The sequence below is a fragment of the Nomascus leucogenys genome, chromosome 18 (assembly GCF_006542625.1).
Source record: "Nomascus leucogenys isolate Asia chromosome 18, Asia_NLE_v1, whole genome shotgun sequence".
NCBI lineage: Eukaryota > Metazoa > Chordata > Mammalia > Primates > Hylobatidae > Nomascus > Nomascus leucogenys.
Genome location: NC_044398.1, coordinates 97,652,113 through 97,678,250, shown reverse-complemented (window position 1 = coordinate 97,678,250; position 26,138 = coordinate 97,652,113). Strand labels below are relative to the sequence as shown.

Sequence of the window (26,138 nt, the reverse complement as noted above, 5' to 3'; positions counted from 1 at the left end):
CTTCCTCCTCCTCCTGTTTCTCTTCTGGTGGGCTTTAACAGGAGGGTGGCATGATCATATTTGTACTCTGAAGACACCTCTGGATTTCTCTGGCAGGTAGATGGGGGTGTGAGAGGGGATCACTGTGATTCCAGGAGACTCTGTAGGAAGTGTTGCAGTACTCCAAGCAGAGTGACTTGGTAGCTTAGACTAAGTTCTTCAATTCCCTCCTCCTGTCCATCCCCACCGCCAAGATACCAGTCTAGTTCTCACAGCTGGGCTCCACATGGTGGAGGGCACTGTGCATTAGGTGGCATGTGGTCTTGGTTACCACACAGATGTGGGCTGACATCCCAGCTTCCCTAGGAAGTGGCCTTTTCTCCCTGAGGCTCCGTTTCCTCATCTGCAACATGGATTAATAACTCCCACAGAAGCATCTTGTGAGGAGTCAGTGGGATAAGTGATCTGAATCCATACCAGCACATTTCTTGGTATGTAGAAGCACCCAATAAATGCTAATCCCTAAGCAAAGAAACCATCACGATCAACAAAAGAGGTAATGCTGTGACTACTGCATGAGCCCCTTGGCTGGTCTCTGCGTGCAGTAGTTTCTCTTTTTACTTCGCAGCCACCCCCTCCCCACCTACAATAACCTTCTCCTCAAAGGAATATTGTCCTGTCACCTTCTTGGTGAAGGCAGTGTGTGCGATTATAAGAACTCGGAGCCTGGAGTTAGGCATGAGGTCAAATCCTGGCTCTGCGACGTATAAGCTGTGTGACTTTAAACCTATTACTTACCTTCTCTGAGCCATTCTCTCTCTCTCAGCGTTCAATCTCAATCAATCTCTCTCTCTCTCTCTTTCTCTCTGTCTGTCTCTCAAAGCAGTCTTGCTCTTTTGCCCATGCTGGAGTGCAATGGCATGCTTTCAGCTCACTGCAACCCTCACTTCACTGCAACTGGATTCAAGTGGTTCTCCTGCCTCAGCCTCCTGAGTAGCTGGGATTACAGGCGCCTGCTACCACGTCCCACTAATTTTTGTATTTTTAATAGAGAAGAGATTTTACCATGTTGGCCAGGCTGGTCTCAAACTCCTGACCTTGTGATCTGCCCGCCTCAGCCTCCCAGAGTGCTGGGATTACCAGCGTGAGCCACTGCGCCCAGCTGCCATTCTCTCTAGATTGTGTGGCCTCTCATCAGCTTCTCTGAGCACATAATGTTATCCTCCCACTTTTCTCTGCAGGTGGCAGTGAACTGGCTTTGCTCACTGCTCAGCCTCTTGTGTGCTTGACATGGCATGGATACCCATGGCCGAAAGTGGCCACCACGCCTGTTTCCTGTGCCACTTTTCATTTCATGTAGCCTCCATGCTGCTCTGGACTTTTCCCACTCATTCTTTGTAGAGTGGCTGTGATTGGTTGTTGATCAGCCAATGGATTGGGTCCTTCTGGGTCAGCTCTCACTTCCTGCTCAATTCATTGAACCTGGGGGTGGAGTCACATGGGAAGTGAATCAAGGTCAGTTCTTACACAATAGGCTGGATGTGCCTTTTGACATCCGCTTCTTTTTTTTTTTTTTTTTTTTTCATTTTTTTTTTTTTTTCAAATCTTTTTTTTTTTTTTTTATCGTACTTTAGGGTTTTAGGGTACATGTGCACAATGTGCAGGTTTGTTACATATGTATCCATGTGCCATGTTGATTTCCTGCACCCATTAACTTGTCATTTAGCATTAGGTGTATCTCCTAATGCTGTCCCTCCCCCCTCCCCCCACCCCACAACAGTCCCCGGAGTGTGATGTTCCCCTTCCTGTGTCCACGAGTTCTCATTGTTCAATTCCCACCTATGAGTGAGAACATGCGGTGTTTGGTTTTTCGTCCTTGCGATAGTTTACTGAGAATGATGTTTTCCAGTTTCATCCATGTCCCTACAAAGGACACGAACTCATCATTTTTTATGGCTGCATAGTATTCCATGGTGTATATGTGCCACAGACATCCGCTTCTTAAATTGAGAGGTCATCTGGTTGTCAATAGGGGCAGCCTAATTTTTGGAGATTCTGAGAGCCAAGCCTCCACATCTTCAACTGTGAGGGATGGTAAAATTAGACCTGGATGCCACATGTTTTCACCTTCACTGGCCCCACATATGGGGTTGTGAAAGCTTTTGACTCTAAACCATTCCTCAAACTCACCTCCCAGCTGGGTCAAAGAGAGAAAGGAAACACCGTCTGTGTTCCAGAGGCAAAAAAAAATTGGAATAAGATATGTTTGGGACATTATGCCACAAAATAGGGCTGTTCCCTGAAATATAATGAACAGCTGGGAAATAACTATCTCTCCTATGTGGCCTGTTAAACAAAGCATTTCCCTGAAAATTACCTTACAAAGAAATCTTCTCACTTTCCAAGCCAGACACACTCTGTTTTCTGGGTCTCCTCTGTGCAGGCAGGAGACTGGGGTGAAGACCCCAAGGAACTATGCTGAGTAGGTACCCTAGGGCTGCAGCCTTTCATTGGTGTTGAAAACCAAGGACCCTGGACCCTCCCTTTGGCATTGGCTACCTACATGTAGCAGAGATCAATGCGAGATACACCTACCCCTAACTGACTAACTTCCTGGTAATAAATTACCTGAGCACACGTTTTGTAAGTGCAGCAGATAGTTTTTTGAGCACAGATTCGGTGCTCAGCATTGCTCTAGGCATCTGGGATACATTTAGGAGGAAAGCAGATAAAGATCTCTGTCCTCGAAGACATTTTTATTCCTAAACCTGGCGTGATCTGCCTGCTACCTGCTTCTTCAGTTTGGAATACGTGTGTCCTCCCACTCTGTACTGCAGACCCCGTGGCTGCTGTAACCCCACCGCCCTCCTTCCCACCACAGCGCCTCTGCACGTGGACAGGTCACAGAGCTAATGAGCTGCATGGGGCTGCCCCAAAGCCTGGACACATTACCCCAAACTGGGATCCTGTGTGCATCTGGGGCACACTTCTAGCTCTGAATCCCTGGGGTCCCAGACGACACTACCCAAAAGTCACAAGGGGGCCTGGGGCATCCCCTGCCCAAAGCCCACTCCCAACAAGGCATCAGAGCCCTGCAGTCCTTTGCAGCTCATTAGCTCTGTAATTGGCTTTTCCTCTTCCTGAAATGCTTCCCCTGCCCTTCTTCCCCTAATGACGCCTTATCTGAGCTTATCTGAGCTTCCTCAGGGAAGTCTCCCCCATGGCTGCCCCTCATCTCTTCAGGTTGCTTTGCTATTGTGTACTCTCAGAATTGTGCTTCTTTCCTTCACAGTAGCACAAACCTCAGTTTCTGTTTATGTATGTTGGCATGATTCTTTGCCATTCCCTCATACCAGACCCTAAAGACTACAAGGTTTGGAGAGGTTGAGTAAGTTGCCCAAGATCTAAAGGGTCAAAGTCAGGATTTGAACCCACATCTATCTGGCCCCATGCTTTCTGTGCAGTCTAATATTGACTTGGAAATATAGAACTACATGTTTCACCTCTAGCTTTGTTTTTTGAGACAGGGTTTCTCTCGGTTGCCCAGGATGAGAACAGTGGCACAACCACAGCTCACTGCAACCTCAAATTCCTGGGCTCAAGTGATCCTCCCACCTCAGCCCCCTGAGTAGATGGAAACACAGATGCATGCCACCATGCCTGGCTAACTTTTTTATGTTTTGTAGAGACAGAGTCTCACTATGTTGCCCAGTCTGGTCTCAAACTCCTGGATTCAAGTGATCGTCCCACCTCAGCCTCTGAAAGGGCTTGGATTACAGGGGTGAGTCACTGCACCCAGCCCACCTCTAGCTTTGTACATCTCCCCTTCTAATTTACTGAAGCTATGCAGAGCTTTCTACTTGCATTTAGTGGTGTAAAGATAATAATAATAGCACCTACCATTTGCTGAGATCTATTTGCAAGGTACTGGGGTAAGTGCCCTGCGTGCACTGACCACTTGGATCTGAGAAAGCAGGAACTATGTAATTCACCTCATTGTGCAAATAAGAAAGGGTTGGGCAGGAGAGGTGGCATGCCCACAGTCTCTCTCACAGGCAGGATTTGAGCCCGATCCTTGTGAATTTCCAGCCTGTGGCATTGCACCTTCACTGCTGTCTCCCTCCTGACAGATTCCACCTTGAAGGAAAATGCAAATGAGGTAACGAGGGGGCAAGCCTGAGGCTCTGGGTCCTGGTTACATAAACAGCCCCTGAGATTTATGAAGGGTTCCAGGAAGATGAGTGATCGATTGGCTGCAGGTTTATTACTCATGGATTTCTTTGGCCTGGGCACATACAGACCACAGGGAATTTGAGCTAGTGTGGAGGGCCCCTTCTGATGGTTCTTTCATGCTCGAACCCTGCTACAGTACAACCAGGGAGGCTGTGCGTGGGGCCTCTTTGGCATCGGAAGGCGTTGACACTACTACGAGAGGTTGAATACATCCCTTTCTTTGTTCTCTGGAGTGTACTGTTTTGCTTGGATTTATGCAAATGGCTCCACAGGGGGATCTCAGTGCCAAGGAAAGGAGAAAGGATTGTTCTCTGAGGTCAGAGTCAGGGAGGAAACTTGACACCACAACTGCTCCGTGTTGGAATTCGGCTCTGATGCCTTGTTGGGAGTGGGACTTTGGGCAGGGGATGCTCCAGGCCCCCTTGTGACTTTTAGGTAGCCTCGTCTGGGACCCCAGGGATTCAGAGCTGGAGGTGTGCACCAGAGGCACACAGGAGCCCAGTTTGGGGTAACGTGTCCAGGCTTTGGGGCAGTCCTGTGCAGCTCAATAGCTCTGTGACCTGGGCAAGCTCAAGGGTAAACTTGTCTGAGCCTCAGTGTTCTCATCTGGAAAATGGGGCTGATCACGGGCCATACCTGTCAGGATGACTGTGATGATTAAGTTAGGTCACATGTAACCTGGTTGGCCAGTGCCTGGTACAGAGTGGGCACTTGAGGAATGGCAGATACACACTGAAAATATCCAACGGATTGAGTCCTTGAACCACAGCCTCCTGTTTATTACCGTTGAACAATGTGGAGTCTGTCTGATGTGAGAGAAGCAGAGCTCTTCTTCCTGCGGTCTGATTGGTTCCACTTGTTAATTTCTAAGACCCATTTAATTCCACCCCCACTTCAATCTGAAGAACAAAGATATCCTGCTGAAGGATCAGGAAATGAGAGATAGAAAGGAGGACCTCTCAGAGAGCGATGATTTGTAATGACCCGTCAACAGGGATAATCTCCACTGTGGCAAAAAATAATGAAACATCGATTCTCAGAACCTATTAAGAGTCAGATTTATATGAGAATTTAAAAAAGCAATTAGTCTGCATTGAAAACTAATTAGTACCCCAACCCTGCCTTTGAATGGTTTGATGGGGGAGGTTATTGAGGGCCTACTAGGTGGAGGAACTTCAGAGGACTCAAAGATGGAAGGATCTCCACGGGAAGGTGCTTCCTGTACTTCAGAAAGAGCAGATAGAAACAGAAATGACTATTATTTAAGAAAGAAATCGATTCTACAGTAAAAGTCCAAGTACAACATCATGAGGCTTCAAAGGAAGGAGAGAGACATCGTCCCTGGTTTTAACGATAGGCAGTGTCTCTTATCCTGTCCGGGTTCCACATACAGATACCTCTCAGCTCCTTCATTCTGCTCTTTTTTAATGTACCAGGCTATCTGAGCTTTCTCTCCAGCCCTTTCAAGTTTCACTTTGCATACTCTCTGGGTGGGCTCAGTCATGCCTACAACTCCCAACTGCCCACATGTGTTCTGATACCTACCTTCTGTACCTCTGGGCTTCTCCCTGAGCGCCAGCTGTCTGGCTGACATCTCTCTGGGGATCAAAATCAAATTCACCATCACATTGAAGATCAAATTCACCATCTCCCTCCATCTCCAAATCTATTGCCTCTTCTGGGTTCCTCTCCCAGGTTAATGCCACCCCCTTGGGCCCAAGCCCCCAAGTCTTAATTCCCGATTCTGATTCATCTCTCTCTCTCTGTTTTTTGTTTTTTCCCCCTTGAGAGACAGTCTTGCTCTGTCACCCAGGCTGGAGTGCAGTGGCTCGATGTCAGGTCACTGCAACCTCCCCTTCTCGGGTTCAAATGATCCTCCCACCTCAGCTTCCCAAGTAGCTGGGATTACAGGCATGCACCACCACGCCTAGCTAATTTTTGTATTGTTAGTATAGCTAGGGTTTTGCCATGTTGGCCAGGCTGGTTTCAAACTCCTGCCCTCAAGTGATCCACCCGCCTCGGCCTCCGAAAGTGCTGGGATTACAGGAGTGAGATACCACACCTGGCCTGATTCATCCTTTTATTCTGCCTCTCATATCTGATTGTCACCAGATACTACAGATTTTACTTCTTAAACATTTCTTGAGACCGGTTTCTCTTCTCATTCCTACTGCCTTTCGCCAGGACCGTTAGCACCCATTTCAACAATTCCCATTTGTTCGTCTGCCTTTCACCTGCCCTGCTTTACCTGTCCCTCATCCACGCTGCTACCCAATGACCTTTCTGAAATGTAAACCATAAACCTTGATTTTTTTTTTTTTTTTGAAGATGGGAGTCTCACTCTGTCACCCATGCTGGAGTGCAATGGTGTGGTCTTGGCTTACTGCAACCTCCGCGTCCTAGGTTCAAGCCATTCTCCTGCCTCAGCCTCCTGAATAGCTGAGATTACAGGCATGCACCATGACACCTAGCTAATTTTTGTGTTTTTAGTAGGGATGAGGTTTGCTCAGGCTGGTCTCGAATTCCTGACCTCATGATTCACCCGCCTCAGCCTCCCAAAGTGCTGGGATTACAGGTGTGAGCCACCATGCTTGGCCAAACCTTACCTTTTTTTACTTGAAATGTTTCAGCATGTCTTCAAGGCCCTTAGGGTGATTCACTCCTCCTGGGCGTTTCAATATGTCCTCCGGCAGTTGGGACTCTGTTTACCTCTCTTACTTTGTTCCTTGCAACTTTCTAGCAATTCCCTCCTCTGATCTTTTCAGTCGATTGATCAATCAGTCAATCAGTCTATCCCTACCTTCCGCCTTTCTCTCTCTCCATCTATCCAATATTTATCAAGCTCCTACTGTGTCCCAGCACTAGACTAAGAGCTGAATTCATAGTAAGGAACAAAACAGACATGGTCCTTGACCTCCTCAAGCTCATAGTCTAGGGAACAGACTGTTAATATACAGATAATCAATAACTAAGTGAGAAAGGTTCCAGGAAGAAAATCCAGGGTGATATGAGAGAGATTGATGGGAGTAGGGAAGTGCATTAAGGATCTTAGATTCAACTAAACATTCAGACTCATAAGAATACCATGGCACGCTCTTAGCATCACATACTGTAGAAGGATAGAGGATAGGACACCTAGCCCAGCATTAGGGCAGCGCCAGGCACCTCTCTTCATCAGCAATTCATGTTCTGGCGTAAGGAAATGACCCCACATGGGGCAGGTGTTGTTCTGCCTTGGCTCAGAAGCTACACGCATCATAGGAGTCAATATATCCTCTTAATACACCACAGGCAGAGCTATTAGAATCCCTGCAAGTAGCATCCCATTATGAGTAATGGCGTCCAAAGGACAGCACCCCATCAGGTATTTATCATTCATTTGTACTTCTTCCCAGACCAGGTGCAAAACACCAGTAAGAGAGCAGCTTTACTCTAAGCAATGTTGCCTAATAATATAATTGATATCCTGACTAATTAGTTACAAGGGTGACAGTGCTAGGAAGTTAGCTGAAGGGTAAGTTTTCATGCAGAAAGAGAAAGGGTTTTGTTATTCCTTTGGCCACTGGGAGATTTTGTTGGGGTGGTCGGTGAAGGGAATACTTAAGCTTAGTTCCAAACTATGAAAAAGATGGGGGAAGAACATTCTAGGCGAAAGGAATTGAAAGAGGTTGATGTGTTCCAGGGAGGGCGGCCAAAGAGAGGGAGGGAAAAGGAGAGTCATAGAAGATGAGGCCGGAGAGGTGGCTCAGGCCAAATTGTGCCAGCCTGTGTGAGGAGTTTGGGTTTTATTTGAAGTTTGGATTTTATTCCTTGTTCTTGCAGACTCGAGGTGAAATCCGGTTTCTCACTGAGAGAACAGGCCCTTGCAGTCTCCCAGGTACAGAGATGCCCGTCCAAAGTCCTTCACTCTTCCCTCTGGAGGGAGGAGTCTCTATCAAGAGGTATTCTAATATTGCATTGCTGTTCAGCAAACCACCCTAAACTTAGAGGCGTAAAACAACAACTATCTGATTAAACTCTTACAGTCTGTGGGTAAGAAGTTTGAACAGCTGTGAAGGTTAATTTTATTAATATTTATCAACTTGGTTGAACCACAGTGCCTAGATATGTGGTTACTTATTATTCTCTGAGTGTGTTTTTATCTAAGGCATTAAGATTGAACTTGGTGGGTGTTGAGTAAAGCAAATTGCCCTTTATAATGTGGGCGGGCTGTATCCAATCAGTTGAAGGCCTGAATAGAAGAAAAGATTGACCTCCTCCAAGCCGGAGGGAATTCTGCAGTAGGTGGCCCTTGGACTTGAACTATGGCATCTCCTCTACCTGGGTCTCTATTTGATTATCCACCTTGCAGATTTAGGATTTAGCAGCCTCCATAATCATGTAAACCAATTCCTTAAAATCTCTTTCTTTCTTTCTCCCCTCCTTCCTTCCTTCCTTCCTTCCTTCCTTCCTTCCTTCCTTCCTTCCTTCCTTCCTTCCTTCTCTCTCTCTCTCTCCCTGTGTCTCTTCCTGTCTCTCTCTCTTTCTCTCTCTCTTTCCTATTGGTTCTTTCTCTCTGAAGTAACTTGACTGATAAAACAGGCCACAATCAGAATGACTTGACTCTTCTCCACATGAGTTGGGTCTCATCTGAGATGACTTGAAGACTAGGCCCAGCTGGGGTTACTGACCAGAGTGCCTTCACATGGCCTTTCTGTATAACTTGAGCGCCCCATAACACAGTGGCTTGTTTCCAAGAGGGAGTGCCCAGAGAGTGAATTTCCCAAGAGACCAAGGCAGATACATGGCCTTTTATGATCTGGCTTCAGAAGCCGCCTAGTATCACTTGTGCCATACTCTGCTGGTTAAAGCAGTCCTGAGCCGTCCCAGATTCAAGGGAAGGTACATCAGCCCACCTCTTGATAGGAGGGGTATCAAATCATTTAGGGCCTTGTTTTCAAAACCACCCCGAGGAGGCCTTGGAGAATATTTCAGATTCTTTCTTTCATTCTTACCTAAGGTAACCAGATACATTTTCAGTATTTCTTTTTTCTCCCTTAGGTTTCTATGATGTTTTACTCACCTGGATTCCCTTCTCCCACACAGACTCATTATTTTCCTTTTTACTCTCCATACATCTGATTTTCAGCAACATAGACGGGCAGCCCTTTAGTGGTCACTTTCATTCTCTTTGCCCATTCTCCTAATAGAAAGATGGCAGCACGGACACAATACTGACCAAGAAGTGAAATGCAGGGTGAAGGGTCCTTGGCTAGAGAACCCTGGTTTCGAGAAATAAATCCTTGAAATAAAGGTGATTGGTGTTGGAACATAATTAGCCTTTGACTATATCCTTCACATTGGGGTGGCAATTCAGAGCATTAACCTAAGGCTTCCGGTGTTTTTATCAGGCATTGTTTTAAATAAATTAAATCTCATGATTTTTGTTGAGTTTCATAATGTTAAGAATACAAAAGTAATATGTGTACATTGTGAAAAAATTGGAAAATAGAGAAAAATATACAAGAAGAAATAAAAGACAACTAATGATAATATTATGGCATATATCATTTTTTAAAAGAACATACTTAACATGAGCTTATTCTATCTATAGTCAAAAAAACTTACAATACCTTAAGCCCATTTCTCCATGCCACTAGATAAAATGTTGAAATGTCAGTTTCAACAGCTTGCATGATATTCAATGATATGAACGTGCTATACTTCATTTAACCAATCCTCAAATATTGGATATTTATTTCAAGGTTGTGTTGGGTTTTTTGACTCATGTAGGGTGAAAAAAAGTGAAACTCGCCTTGTCTATCATCATGTTTTCCACCTCCCATGGGTTACCTTCATTGGCGGGAACAGATTTGAAAGGTTGTATTGTGGAAATAGAATCATTCTGTGTAGTCCCTGAGGGTCAGTGATGGGTCGATGGTGATGATGATGATAGTCATGATAGCAATCACGTTTCTGATTGATACTACTTATTTAATATGCCCACCCACATGTTCATTTTAAAGACCTATATATCATCCTTGCTTTTTTCCTTTTTCTCACCTGCCGCACACAGTCACCAAGACCTGTCAAGTCAGTGTATGAAATATTTCTTGAATCTGCCCATTTTCTTCTCATTCCCTTGGTTACCTCTCTTCTCTTGATTTCTTTAATAGCTGTTAGCTGGGCAACTGTCTTCCAGCTAGGATGGCCCCTGTGAAGGGCAGCCCTGGTCATGTAATTCCAATGCTTGAATCTCATCCCCCTTGGAATAACATCCAACCCCTTTCACATGGCTCCTGAGACCCCACCTTGCCTCAAGCCACTCTCCACTTCTCTTCTCCAGCCATTTTAAACTTTTCTTGTCTCTAGCACATTCCACCTCTAGGCCTTTATCCTAGTGTGCTTGGGCTGCTATAACAAATATGGATGAAGTGGCTCAAACAATAGAAATTTATTTCACACAGTTCTAAAGGCTGGGAATTCCAAGATGGAGGTGCTGGCTGGTTTGGTTCTGGGGGAGGGCTCGCTTCCTGGTTTGTGGTTGGCTGTCTTCTCAGTTTGTCCTCATATGGTGGGGAGAGAGATCATCTGTCTCTTTATTTATTTATTTTTTTTGAGATGGAGTCTTGTTCTGCCACCCAGACTGGAGTGCAGTGACATGATCTTGGCTCATTGCAACCTCCACCTCCCAGGTTCAAGATCCTTCTGCCTCAGCCTCCCAAGTAGCTGGGACTATAGGCATGCACAATTATACCTGGATAATTTTTATATTTTTAGTAGAGATGGGGTTTCACCGTGTTGGCCAGGCTGGTCTCGAACTTCTGACCTCAGGTGATCCTCTTCCTCGGCCTTTCAAAGTGCTGGCATTACAAGTGTGAGCCCCTGCACCCAGCCCATCTTTCTCTTTTTATAAGAGCACTAATCCCATTCATGAGAGTTCCGCTTTCATGAGCTGATCACCTTCCAATGGATCCACCTCTGAAGAGCATCACATTGAGGAGTAGGGCTCCATCTTAGGAATTTTGGGGCCACACAGGCATTCAGTTCCATAGCAGCCTTTGAGTTAACTCTTCCCTCTTCATGGAGCACTCTTCCTCCTCTTTCTTAAGTTGTCTTAGTGCAGATACTGCTTTCTCCAAGAAGCCTTCCGGGAGCATGCGCCCACCCCTGTAACTGGGTTAGGTGCCCTGCTGGGGGTGCAGTGTGACTATCCATGTGGATTCAGTTCCTGGTACTTATTTTAACTGTTGCAGAATTTTGTCTTTCTTTCCCTTGAACCATGAGCTCTGTGAGAGCAGGTTTCCTTCTTTCTTCCCAGCAGATTTTAGCCTTGTGCCCTGCACATAACATGCCCTCCTTAACTATAAGAATAAATGAAAGCAATGGCTACCATTTCTTGGCCAAGCCCACTCACAAGATGAGAACTCTGACCCACTTACAAGAACCAACTTGAATAGCCTCCCCTCTTTGCTTTCTCGGGGGTAGAAAATTGTCTTCTGGGCAGAAAAATGCTTTAAGAACAGAATAGGAGATCATTTGTGTAAATCATTAATCTGTTTATTATTTTTATTTGCATTGGATATCAAATTAAATATTGCATTAAGTGAACTAAATATTAATGTTGCATTAAATATATATTACATTTTAAAAATTAAGTACTAGATGCTCTTTGCTTTGGAGGATTATGATGGCTTTAGCACAATCAGCCCAGCATGTGCTGCATGTAGTCATTTTCTATGTCATCGATGAATCAATGATTTATTAGAGCTCATGGGAATAAGAAAAAAAAAAAAACACGGTGGGGAGGAAGGGGGTTGAGGGTCTGTGGATGGGTGGTGTAGCTGGGAGGGCACCATAGCACAGTGAGAGTTGATGTTTGAGGGTTGAGAAGAAAAGAGAAGAAGTGGGAAGCTATATAATGTATTGTGCTGTGCAGTTTACATGGATTATCTCATTTAATTCTCATTAGAGATAAATGAAACAGGTGCAGTTATTATTTTGCCTTACATAGGTGAAAACTGAGTCTCAAAGGTTAGGCAAGGCCTCACAGCCTAGGCTGGGCCATCCCAGCCACATTCTTAACTATGACCTTCTACTGCTCTTGAAGGAAGTGCTTTCAGGTTGCCGTGAATCCAAATAGACAACTGGGTTTTAAGGAATTTTAAGTTTTGGCTATCTGTATTCCTAACAACAGGAGAATATAACAAAACTTAAACCTATTCATCCCTGCCTTCATGCATCCATCCATCCATCCACCCATCCATCCATTCACCCATCCATAGTATTGGTTCTTACTGAGTTCCTGATGGGTACCAGGAATGGCCAACTCTGGGGATGTAGTAGAGAACAAGGCAGATATGATCCCTCTGCTAATGGATCTCATAGTCTCGTGGCAGAAGCCAAGAGCACCTGGCATCAACTCTTCCAGGCTCTTTTCTCCTCCATCAAGATGCTTCCATCTCTGTACCACTCTTGGCCCATGTGATGTTCCATATCCCATATCTCTGAAGAGCCAGGGCAGGTGCTCCCTTAAGGGAGATTTCTGCTTCCTTGTTGCTCACCATGCCCTGGCCTCTTGGTGACTTTCTCAGAGTCTCTGGTGAACATCCTCTTTTCTTGGTGATGGAGTTCCCACATTCTAGGCAGTAATGTGATATGATCTCCACATGTGGACATGCATTGGCATGTAAGCCAGATATGACCCTTGTCCCCTGTGCATAGGGCCTCATCCTAATCTCAGAGCAGCTGCTCCTCATCCCATCTGCATGGCAGATATATCTCCAGCTCACCTATTCAGATGGGTCTTCAGGCTTGACTGCATCCCATGCAGTGTGATGGGTTGTGTGGGACCCTACGTGGATTTTGACACAGAGAGAAGACCCTTAGCACTTTGCTAAACTGCCTGGAAAGGCCTCTCAGGTCCCCAGATTCATGCTTCTGTTTAGACCTCCTCTCTGAATCCTAGGCTCGTGTGACCAGCCGCCTGACCACTCTAAATGGATGTCTCAAGGCCATCTCAAATGTCTCATGTCCATTTGTCTCATGTCTGTGCAACACTTTCTTACAATCCCCCAATTTTTCCTTCCCCCCAAATTCTTTTCAGTTTAATAATAATAATTGTCCTTCACCAAAAAAGCAAGTTGGGAAATGAGAGGTCATGATCTTACCCCTTCCTTCCCGACTTACAGCACACAAACACACATGCACGCACACACACGCACCTGTGTACACTCACACCATGACCCACCAGCAAGTCCTCTTGATTCTGAGCTCAGAGACTGCTTACACTGAGATGAAATGTGAGATTAACAACTCCAAAATATTTCTCGAGTCTCTCTCCTTCTCTTCATCCCTTCCACCAACACCTTAATCTTCACTGCCTCTCCGTGTCCCCACTCCCAGTTCTTTATGACAAAGCTTGATTTATTCTCAGCTGCAAAGACATTCCATGGCCTCCTTCCTATACTTGCATGTTTAGTTTTCCTGTTTTGTCTGATTCTGTTTCCTAAAAGTCAATGATCAGTCTCTGGATGGGGAGACAGGTAAGGAGCTAGGAGTGTAAAGTCAGCATGTTTTTAGTGTGAAGTCGGCACAATGCCAAATGAGAACCTCAGGTATATGAGAGACTCAGTGGACAAGAGGGGTCTTGGAACCAGAATCAGACAGAGAAGGTTTGAATCCCAGCCCACTGACTTTTGCAACCCTCAGACCTTTACTTCTCTGTTTTCATAATTGTTGAAGCAGGAATAGTAATAATCTTGTGGTCTTATCATAAGGACTGAACGTTTTAATTCTTGTATAATGGGATGGAGTTTACCATTATCCCATCTACACCATTGCACTTCCCTCATATTTTAAGGGACTTGTAAGTTTCCTTTGAATAAGGAGAGGGTACCATTGAAAAGAGGGGCACATCACATAGATAAGTTTTGTTGGGGTCCTGCAAAGGGTCAGGGCCCAGGAGAAACCCTTCTGTGCCACCCACAGTCCTTGGGCAGCTGATAGTGGTGGAGAACTCTTCCCAGATGGTGATGAGGACTCAGCTGACAGTGCTCCTCATCACAGCAACATGCTCTCCAGTGAAGGGTGAGGAATGTTCTGTAGGCATTGGTTCTGCAGCTTCCTTTAGATATCAAAAGGACTGAACGCTGTTTCCTCCTCTTTTCATGCCTGCTAAAGTAATCCTAATCTCCCCTGAGGCGAGGAAGATGCCTCTGAGTGATGAGGATTCACATTCGAGGAAGGCACAAAGGAAAAGCATAGAGATAAATCTGAGTCCTAATCCCATTGCAGGAGCAGAGCGCATCATCTGGCTCGCCCTGTTTTGGCATCACGTAGTAGCGATTACAAATATTGTCACTTGTCATCAGGAATGGGGGTGGGTGGTGAAGGGATGTGCTCAGATGTCAAGGTTGAAATTCTGCTCATGAAACGGATGACAAGGAAAGGAATGTCTGCAGAAATACTTCCTTTCTCATTTTCTCTACTGGGGTGGGGGTCCTGTCATTTCCGAGGGGCTCCTGCAGTTTTGCATTCTTGGTGTGCCTTCTATGAGATTCCTGGAGAGGAAAAGAGAAAGCCTGCTCCCAAAGTGACTGAACCCCGTCGTGGTCTTGCCGTTTGCAAGGTTATACCAGCAGAGAATGGCTGCATCTCTAATAGTGGTGCATAGAGTGGTAACATCTGAACTTGTGCAGAGTTCATTGGTTTGTTAATTCAGGAGTGCAATTAGAGGCTCGATGATCCGCCCTGCACTCTGCAGCTTCTGCCTCTCCTAGCGTTTCCCATGCCTCCTTTCCCCTCGAGGCACTCATTTCTAGACTTGGAGAGCCGAGGGGGTGGCTGGGGAAACCAGCAGGCTGGCAGGGAGGGCAGGCACCTAATTATTGTGCTGGGCACTGTTCAGAACTAAAACTTTGGGCCCTGCAGCTGCAGCCAATCAGGCTCTGATGAAAGTTTCATGCAGTTTTTTCTTCCCTTTAAAGCCTGTTGGGACATTTTCAGCTGAGGAAAAAGGGGCAGAGTCTGCCTTAATCCTTGCCTGTCCCATATTTCTGCCTTTAAGTGGATTCAAGCCCGAGCCTTGTAATTATCTCAAAAATAGACCTGGTGGCCACGGTGCATTTGCTGGGTTTCCTTGGCAGAACGTAATGAAACAGTGTGGCGAGGAGGAGATAGCCTGCTGGCAGGGTGGATGGATGGCCCTGCGTCTGTTAATCTCACATTTCATCTCAGTTTAGGCAGTCTCTGAGCTCATTAATTGTCTTTCTGAGAAGGGCCAGGCATTTATCTTTGAGAACCTTCTAGCTTCACTGAGCTCATCCAGTCTAAAGAGAAGGGAAGGGACAAGGGGTAGCTATCTACCCAATTTTACTGAACATAAAATATATAGCTAGACAGTGCAGATGGCTCTTGATCTATTTTGCCTGATTGCCCACCAGAAAGGTGGCACCAATTTCCACTCCCACCAGTGGTGTAGGAGGGTGCCAGCTCCTCACACCATGACTGGCACTAAGGATTACCCATCTCTTTTCAACAAAAGGTGGAATGCTGTCCTTGCCTACATCCCATGAGCAAGCATAAAAGAAACCCAGTGAATTTCTTTTCTTTTTTTTTTTTTTTTGAGATGGAGTCTCGCTCTGTCACCCAGGCTGGAGTGCAGTGGTGCTATCTCGGCTCACTGCAAGCTCCGCCTCCCGGGTTCACGCCATTCTCCTGCCTCAGCCTCCCAAGTAGCTGGGACTATAGGCGCCCGCCGCTGTGCCTGGCTGATTTTTTGTATTTTTAGTAGAGACGGGGTTTCACCGTGTTGGCCAGGATGGTCTTGATCTCCTGACCTCGTGATCCACCCACCTCGGCCTCCCAGAGTGCTGGGATTACAGGCGTGAGCCACCGCGCCAGGTCGAAACCCGGTGAGTTTCTAATGCACATGGAGCACCTGTGTGTTTTTAAGAAGCAGGACACGCAATAACTCAAGTTTTACCAGAGTATAAAGTGACCCTTTACTTTGTACACTGTGACAGTTTTGAACTACCAAATTCCTAAAAATGAGGTATTTTTAGGAATTTTGGATGCTGATCAGTAGGGAAATAAATACGTTATGATGCATCCGCGGCATGGCAGCTGTTAGGAAAAAAGGAATAGGTGTCTCCACACTAAGGGGCTCTGGACTGTAGTCCCCTGGGGACATTTTGCCTCTTCTGGAGTCCTTTTTGGTTGTTATAATTGGAGGAGGAGATGTATAAAAAGAAAGTGTGCAGATCAACATCTAAGCTTTGGTCCATTTTAAAAAAATGAAAGTATTTTTGTGTATGTATATATACATAGATGATAGATAGATATATTTTTCCATTTTTAGGAAAATGGTTAGAAGAATACACGTCAACCTTGCATCCCTGGTTGTACTTCCAGGGTTGAGTTTGGAGAGTAGTAGTGAGTTTTCTCTTCCTTTATAATTCAAAGAGGGGTGGTTGGTAACATAACGTGGATTTTGTTTTTTATAAATCCAGCTGACACCTTACTTTTCTGGGATCACATATACTGAATGGATTTTTGCAGGGCAGCACAGTGGCACGAAGTGTGTTGCTTTTCAAGGGACTATTCTATGAAGCTGGTCTCTTTATTCTCCTCTGTCTGCCGTTAGTTACCATTGAGCTTAGCAATACTAGGTTTTGAGTTTTTAAATGAAAAAATAAAATGAACATAATACAGGGAAATAAATGGATCCAAGTGCTTAAAGATGCATAAAAAGTGTTTTAAACCAGTTCATGGTGGCCGGGCGTGGTGGGTCATGCCTGTAATTCCAGCACTTTTGGAGGCCAAGGCAGGCAGATCACCTGAGGTCAGGAGTTTGAGATCAGTCTGGCCAACATGGTGAAACCCTGTGTCCACTAAAAATACAAAAATTAGCCAGGTGTGGTGATGCACAACTGTAATCCCAGCTACTTGGGAGGCTGAGGCAGGAGAATCGCTTGATCCCAGGAGATGGAGGTTGCAGTGAGTCAAGACTGCACCACTGCACTCCAGCCTGGGTGACAGAGTGAGACTGTCTCGAAAAAAAAAACAACAAAGAAATAATAATAAAAAAAATCCACTTCATGGCAACAGCAAGATTACAACACCCAGAAATGCAACCACTGTGGGAGGTCTATTTTGAACAAATTTGCTTTCAGCCAAATTGTATTCAGCAGCACAAAGAGAGGTGTCCAGCAACCTTTGAAGAGCCTCTCATTGCCATAACCAGGCCTGGGAGCACCATGCTGTGCACAGCTGCAAGGGATCAATAGCCCTGTGATGGACCAGCAGGAGGAAGGAATCGGGAGGTGCCAGGGCTTCAGGCTCAATGGGCTGGGAGAACGAGGATGCCTTCTGGGTGCCAGGAGGGGAAGGGGGCACAGCTGGGGAGAGAGAAGAGCTTGGCTTGGGCTGTGTGGAGTTGATATGTCCGTGGGACACCCATGTGGAGAGGCCAAGAGGATGGTCCATTGAGTCTGGTGCTCAGGAGAGCAGTTGGGGCTAGAACTGCACAGTCAGGGGTCCTCAGTGAGGTAGACACTGGGGTCCAGATGCCATGGTAAATGATTCTCTGGGAGGGCAAAGGGCAGGCCCTAGGGGATGTTTGCATTCCTGGGATAGGCATAGAGAAAGGAGGAAACGCCTTAGGAAAAGATGTCAGAGAGGGGACACGACAGAGCTTGAAGAAGGGAGAGTCACTGCAGAGCGTTCTAGTTGTGGACTAAGCTGTCTGGGTGGGCGGGGAACCCAGGCACTGAGGAGTAGATGACAGGGGACCAAGGGTCCTTGCATCATCTCCTTCTCCTTCAGAGCTGTAGCTTTATGTGGATTTTTTGCAGCTCTCTCAGTACAGTGTTCTCCTCCCCAGACTGTAGGCGCCACGAGGGGCCTCCTCCATTTGTGCCCCATCGTGTCTCCAGCATTCAGCCCAGCTCTGGAGGGTGGATGGCGAGAAGCAAAGAAAACAGAGCTATATAGTTGATAATGTGGTGAGCTTTGGGCGCGTTTCTGAGTCCCAAGAAAGGAGGCAGTAGAGAAGGAGGGCTTGGAGATTGTGAAGGGGAGGCATGATGGATGGAGGAGGGGCTGGGGAGGCACAGGGTGTGGCTCTAGGAGCCCAGGAGGAAGTTCTGTATCTGTTCAGCCCCTGTGTGCAGACCCTGGTCTGCAGGCACCTCCTTTAGGAGCTTGAGGGCAGAGACCCACCTGAGCTGGCACAGGGGTCTGGAGACTGGGAGGAGAGGACCTTGAGAACCACAAACCATCTCCTTTGCACCTTGCAGAGGGGAGAGAAAAGCTACATCTGCCTGGGTGTGTGTGTATTTGCTCAGGCTGCCCTAACAAAGTAATATAGATGGAGTGGCTTAAACAGCAAATTTATTTCCCTCAGTTCTGGAGTCCAGAAGTCCAAGATCGAGGTGTCAGCAGGATTGGTTTCTTCTGAGGCCCCTCTCCTTGCCTTGTAGGTGGCCATCTCCTTGCTGCGTCCTCACCTGGCCTTTGTTCTCTGCTTCTGCTTCCCTGACACCTCTTTGTGTGTCCAAATTTCATCTTCTTATGAAGACAGAAGTCAGACTGGATCGGAGCCCAGCCTAACAGCCTCATTTTAACGTAATCACCTCTTTAAAGGTCCTGTCTGCAAGTCAATTACATTCGGAAGTCGTAGGTTTGGGGTCGCAAACATAGGAGTTTTGTGGGGTGGGGTGTAGTTCAGCTTAAAACACAGCCTTTGAGGAGGGCTGGGAGAAACAGCTCATTCTCCAGGTGCATATCCAGCGTCTACTCTGTGGATTACCTGTTTCCAAATTTTGACTGTAGCTCAAAGTCATGTCCCCCAGGACTCTTCTTCATGCAGCTGAGATGGAGCTGACTCACCCTAGCCCATGTTCGTTGTTAATTTCATGGTCATGGGCTCGTCTAAAAACTAAAACATACTAGTAATAGCTCTTAACCCTCAGGACTTCAGTGAATGTTTTTCCATGGACCAGGCATGCGGGGCCTCATTGAATCGCCACCCTTTGAAGTAGGCTGAGGAATTTGAGACTCAGCAAGTGGAGTCCTGTGGACTGCAAGGGTTGAATGTGGCTTTCTCCAGAATGGCCAGATCTGTTGCACCTGAGACTTTGGGCAGCAGAGCAGAGCTGCATCTGGTCTCTGTCCACGGTGCTGCAGTGGGTAAGCTCCCAGGGGCACCTTGTTGAGTCTGGATCCCTTTATGGGACTAGTTGGTGTTGGGGCAGTTTCCTTGGCTGGGCAGGAAGGGGAGGTGCTGTTGGAGTTCATGGGGACCCTGAAAGGTCTGACCTTTTGGCAAGAAAAAAGGGGAGCTATGGTATCTTCTCCCACTTTAGGTGGGAAATAATTTTGTTCATTTCTGGAATATGGCAGAAGCGCAAGCTTAGGTCAGAGAGAGAAAGAAAGAGAAGGTGTTCTTGGCTTGAAGAGTGATGTGCTGGGCTAGGGGCAGGCTGGCCCTCAGATTCGTGTTCCATACAGTGTCTGTGCAGCAGGCATTTGCCATTTTGACTAAGCCAGGGTCTTTCCTGTGCAAGCAACCGATTCAGCTTTCTGAGACCAAGGGGAGCATGTATGGGGTTTGATCTCCTCCATGGGGGCTACATTTGGTGAGGGGAGGAGTTGGGTTCTGACCCAATGGAGGTGCTTGGCTGAGTTCAGGTCCTTGTGGGGTCAGAGGGGGTATTTCAACTCCTGGGGCCTTGAAATCAGAGAGTACTTGCAGAGCGAGGTCTTCCTCGAGGCAGCAATGGTTTCTGTGGGTGCCCCCTGGGAATCCTAGTTCAGGAGCTGGGGTGTTTTAAGAAAGAAATGCTGTCTTCCTGTGGTTTCCCATATTGCTTAGAAAAACACCTGAACTCTGTATCTCAACCTGCAAGGCTAGATATGCTCTGGTCGCTGCCTGCCTCCTTGACATCATCTCTTTGCCTCTCCCATCACTCGGTTTGATGGTTCTGGCTGCTCTGGGCTGCTTCCTAGAGCTTGTCCATTGTCCCTGCCCCAGTGCATGTGACCTGCCATCCCTCCATATGGAAGTCTCCTTCTTGTCATTCAACTGTCAGTGCTCCTTGACCTCCAGTCTAAAGTAGCACCAGTTATTCTCCACCCCGTAATTCATCTTGTTATCATCATAGGAATTATCATTCTGATCTTATCTTCATTTATTATTAATAGTTATTCGTTAGCTTCCTTATTTACCATGTTCTCCCCCATCTTCCTTCTGTCTTATGGCAGCGATTTGTCATCTTGTTGGTTGTCAAAAACAGCCTACTACAGAGCCTGACACGTTAGGCATTTAGTGGACGTTTTTAGAATGAATGAATAAAACATTCTTTTTTTAAATCTAAGAGAAAAACAAAGCAAAAGCAATTGTTTCAATGTAAACTCAATGTTTCTTCTCTCTCTCTCTCTCTCTCTCTTTTTTTTTTTTAATGCAGGATCTGCTGTCCCTGCCATACAGCCTTGTTGAGGGTCAGGTAAGTGCTCATTTTGTCCTGACTTAGGATGTCTGTGAAGTCTAGTGGAAATGAAAACAATAGAAAAGTCTTGCATCACAGCCGTGCAACTTCACTGCTCAGGGCAGACATCTGTAATCAACCACAGCACAGTTCATCCCTTAGCAAGACAGTCACTACTAATTGATCAGGGAAGGCTCATGAGATCAAACATACTTGGCATCTTTAATGTATGAGCTCCAGAAATGAAGTCATTTTTGCCAGGGTTGAGGGGTGGGCAGGCAGTTAAACAGCTTGTTACTGGGAGTGATGAGGGTGCTTGCCTGTATTTCATCATTGAGCTTTGAAGGTGAGTGAAGCCCACATCCTGGCATTGTGCCACAATTTTATTAGCACTGGAGGTACCAGAACTTGGCCATGTGAGAATATAATTGAACCAAACAGATCTATACCTTGGGGCAATGCATTTTTTTTAAAATCGATTTCAACTCTACGTTATTATTGTTGCTTGATGAGGAACTAATGTAATTTCTAATGAAGCCACATGGCCCTTGGATAGAGGAAGTAAGACTTTTATTTCCCCCACGATGTTGTATCCACTCTTCAATTAAAACCTGAGAAGGAAAATTAATACAAATGTAAGAATTTTTTTCCCCAAGATTAGTGTCAAGACAGCATCTTTTTATTACATATGTAAATTTCCTGTGTAATAGGATTGGAGAGGATCGCATGGCTGGCCCTTGAGTGGATTGGAGATGGTTTAAGTGGCAAAGGAGGCTTTGTGGGGAGGCGGAAACTATGCTTGTTGTCATTTGAGTGGTGATTAGGGCATGTTCCGTGCCCTCTTGTTCCTCCTCCCACACCTGTTACTGTCCACCCTTCCCCAGGCTCCTACTGTTGGCTGCCAGTTACGCATAGAAGAATTTGAGTAGCTGCTTTTTAAACAAATTGTATTGAGGTGAAATTCACATAGCATAAGATTAGCCATTTTCAAATGAACAATTTAGAAGTATTTAGTACATTCACAGTGTTGGGCAATCACTACCTCTCTCTACTTCCAAAACATTTTCATCATGCCATAGTAAAGCCCTGTACCCATTAAGCAGTTTCCCGTCTTGTTCTCCTCTCCCCTCAGCCCCTGACAGCCACCAGTCTGCATTCTGTCTCTGTGGGCTCACCTGTTCTGAATTTTTCACATAAGTGGAATCATATAGTAAGTGGCCTTTTGTGTCTGGCTTCTTTTACTTAGAAAACAGTTTGGCAGTTCCTCCAAAAGTTAAACATAGAATTACCATATGGCCCAGCAATTTCACTCCTACATATATACCCCAAAGTGCTGAAAACAGGTACTCACACAAGCACGTGGACACACAACTTCACAGTGACATTATTCATGGAAGCCAAAAAGGAGAAATAGCTCACATGTCCATATAAAATGTGGTCTATCCAGGCAGTGGAATATTATACAGCCATAAAAAGGAAGGAAGCAGCGATCCATTCTACAACTTGGATGAACCTTGAACGCATTATGCTGAGTAGCTACCTTTTGCTTGACCTGGATCCTCTCTGTGCTGACATTGGCTGGTTTATCAGAAGCACGGTTACAAGTTGTGAGATCCTGGGAGATTGGATCCATCTCAGGACAGAGGTCCCTACTTCTTCACTTGGCTTCCCGCCCCGTCACTTAGCTCAATTCTAGCTTCTGGGGCTGGGAACTGAGAACAGAAGATGTTTATACCTTTTCCCTTGCTCTTGGTAGGTGTCTGCCCATGCTGTGGTCACCTTGAACCACTCTGCTTTCTGCAGGACCTGGTGGGGATGGCTGGATCTGACCAGTAGAGGTTTTCTTGGGAGGTGGGTACTAGAGCGGGCAAGCTCTGGCCTGTCTGTTGCCTCCTCTGCTGCTGCTTTGGAGAGCAAGGAGCAGGTGGCTGAGGGGTTCTCTCAGGTGCAGCTGCCTTCTGGCATTTTGCACTGCTGGGAGCTTCTCAGAGTCCTCTTTCTTTGTGGGGAGTATCATCCCAGCACCTGTGCTCATTCCCCAGCACACCTCGCAGGTGGACAAGTCATTTTATGACTAGTTGTGTGTTTGGGAGGCGGGCTCTGTTAAAAGCCAACAGAGCAAAGAAGCATCTAATGAAGTGTTTGTGGGGTGGGTTGGGGGGTGGTTATAACATGCCAGGGATTATTCCAGGTGCCGTATTCACGTGCATTCGTTGCTTCTGTCTACATTGCCTGAGTGAGGGCACCATTGTTTCCCTCTTTATTAATCTGTTTATGATGGAAATTCATATAACATGATGTTAGGTGTTTTACAGTGGGCAGCTCTGTGGGTTTTAGTACATTCACACTATGGTGCCACCACACCTTTATGTAGTTCCAAAACATTTTTGTCACCCCCAAAGGAGACCTTGTGACCATTAAGCAGTCACTCCCCCTTCCTCCATCCCCCAGCCCCTGACAACTGCCAGTCTACATCCTGCCCCTGTGGATTTACCTCTTTTGGATATTTTATATAAATGGAATCCTATAGTATGTGGTCTTCCGTGTCTGGCTTCTTTCATTCAGCACAGTGTTTTTGAAGTTTATTCATATTGTAGCATTCTCTCCCTCTTATGGCTGAATAATATTCCATTGTAAGGCAAGACCGTATGATTATCCATTCGCCCAGGGGTGGAAATTTGGGTTGTGTCTACCTTTTGTCTATTTCAAAGAGTGCCGCTGTAAACATTTGTGCCCATGTGCTTGTTTGAGTTCCTGTTTTCGGTTCTTGTGGGTATATACCTAGGAGTGGAACTGTTGGGCCATATGGTAATTCTGTGTTTAACTTATTGAGGAGCTGCCAGACCGTCACTGTCTTTTAACAAAGGGAAACAGACTCAGCAGGGTTTTTCCCAGAGCTCCCGGAGTGAGGAACAGAGCCGAGGTCTCAAGCCTACAAGGCTGGCCTTCGCCTGTGCTTCCACCCACCATGCTGTCCTGCATGTGGAACATCAGCCCCGGGTAGCATGTTCTAGGCTGTGCACTGGGCTTGGGCAAAGAAGGGGTAGGGGATCGAGGGAAGGGGAGACAGGCTCCTCTTACCTAGAGGGACCAAATGTGTCTATTCCTGGTCCCTGGTATACCCCCTTTTCCCACCGTAGCCCCTTAACCTCTAAACTTTGGGAAGTCTGTGCAGTTGCTGAGTCATTTGATTGCGTTGGTTTGTTGATAGGTTGTTTAACCCAGATACACATGCACACATTCTCTCTCTCTGTCTCTCTCAATCTCTATTCCTCTCTCTCCCTCTCGCTTTCTATCTCAGGGCTGTCAAGGGCAACTTGACAAAATAATAACAATTCAGTGGGCATCACCCATGAGCCATATGATAATCCATCAGCCTAAATCCATGCAGCATCTGAGCAACTGGGTCTCATCATCTCTCTTTTTCTACCATGGAGTGCAGGAGCCCAGAGAGCTGAGGTAACCTGCCCATAGTCATACTGCTTGTAAGTGGCAGAGCTGGGATTTGAACCCTGGTCTGTCCGCCTCTGCAGCCTGGAACCCTCCCATTGCATCTGGAGGCTTCTCCAGGTTCCCTGAAAGCATCAGCATTTTTCATACTACTGCAGTGATTATTATTATTTTTTCTGAGACAGAGTTTTGCTCTTATCACCCAGGCTGGAGTACAGTGGTGCGATCGATCTCAGCTCACTGCAGCCTCCGCTTCCTGGGTTCAAGCGATTCTACTGCCTCAGCCTCCTAAGCAGCTGGGATGACAGGTTCCTGCCACCACGCCCGGCTAATTTTTTGTAATTTTAGTAGAGACAGCGTTTCACTGTGTTGGCCCGGCTGGTCTCGAACTCCTGACCTCAGGTGATCCACCGGCCTCGGTCTCCCAAAGTGCTGGGATTACAGGCGTGGGCCATTGTGCCCCGTCTGATTGATTACTTTTAAAAACTCATTACAGTCTCGGCTTTCCCAGATCCACACAGCCCCCAGAGCATCCTTAGATGCTAAAAAGTTCTTAGTCAGATGTGAGAACGTGGGAATTCCTATTGAGGAAATGGTGTTCCGTTTTTCTTTGAAGAGAGGCTCAGGAACAAGCGTACTGGAAAACAGGTGATCTACTCTCTGCAGTTAAGATGTTTTTTAACTGGCTTTGCACTTCTGCCTTTTCAATAGTTCAGTGACTGGGTTGAGGTAGGAATCTGTTGAGTGGTGTCCTTTTTCCCTCTGAGAGATGCTCTATGAAACTGAACAGAGAGGATCCAGGTCCCTACCACTGCTGGCAGCCCAGGAAGCTGAAGATGAGACCCTTCCCAGGTGAGAGGGAGAAGAACGTGATAAAAGGTGGCATGGGCATGTAGGTCCCCACTCCCAGAGAACTCTCTGTCTCTCCAGGCACCAGGGCAGTTACACGGTCTGCCTGGGAAGGAACTTCCCCAAGGCACACCATCCCCCAGGTCCTCACTCCTGAGTGTGATAAAGCACTCTTGGGACCTCGGGAGTATTTACACCTGCTCTGAGCCCAAGCTTCGGTGGCAATAAGTCTCTGACCTTTTAAAATGGATGAATCTCCTTGGCAGGGGTATATTTCTAGAGCTTAGCCTGGAGTGGGGATCAAGGTCCTGGCAAGGTGTGGCCAGACCAAGGAGAAGATTTATTATCCTCGAAGGGGGTGTGTTTTGGAAGCTGCCATGCCCTCAGCCCCGCTCCATGCAGCATGGGTGGAAAAAAGTGTGTTTTTGGCTGGAGTGTGGGTCCTTGCGTCACATCCCAGACAGATGAAAGCAGGCAGGCTGTTTTTCAGATTGCGGGGGATTTATTCTTTTGATCTCCTTGCCTTGTCTGCCTTCTCTGTGAATTCTGACGGACGCTCTTTTCTCATCTCTCTGTTATTCGCCGTCACACAGAAAACGGGGTGAGAATGTTATTATCATGGCTCTCTCCCTGCCTTCTAGCATCACCAGGGAGCATAATAACCTCTGTGGTTGGCAGCACCCTCCCTTTTATTCTCTTTCCCTTCCTCCTCACTTCAGAGTTTCCACCCACGAGGCAAAGGGAACCCTGGGGAGGGGGGCCTGGCATTGCTTGTACACCTACTGTGTTCCAGGCACCTTACAAACGTGATCTCGTGTAATTCTCCCAACATTGTCCCCTCAGCCCCCATTGCAAAAAAGATTATTCTTAAAACCATTTGCAGCAGGGGGGAGCCTCAGGTCAGATAGGCAAATAACCTTCCCAGGCTACCAGGTCTCCCGGCTCACCACAGACAGGGCAAGGATTAAAATCTCGGTCAGAATGACTGAGGCGTATTTGCTCTTTTTAATGCTGCCCCAGGGGCCAGGAGGGTCCGTGCGCATGCTGGAACGAAATCTTCTTCTCGCCTTCCGGGCTCCTTAATTATTTCTTAGAGTGATTTCTGCGCTGCCCTCCTGGACTGGGTCTCGCCTCCTTTCATCAGCTGTTTGTAAATTC

At 46.6% G+C, this 26,138-nt stretch overlaps 1 protein-coding gene across 7 annotated transcripts in view; it reads left to right on the top strand.

The window, feature by feature from the left end:
- Window positions 1-26,138, top strand: part of RBFOX1 (RNA binding fox-1 homolog 1) — a 2,489,097-nt gene that overhangs the window by 214,312 nt on the left and 2,248,647 nt on the right. For all 7 annotated transcript variants that reach the window (XM_030799104.1, XM_030799108.1, XM_030799109.1 and 4 more), the window contains exon 2: window positions 20,661-20,699. In XM_030799104.1, coding sequence (XP_030654964.1) covers window positions 20,661-20,699 — 39 coding nt within the window. The remainder of the gene's footprint in view (window positions 1-20,660; window positions 20,700-26,138) is intronic.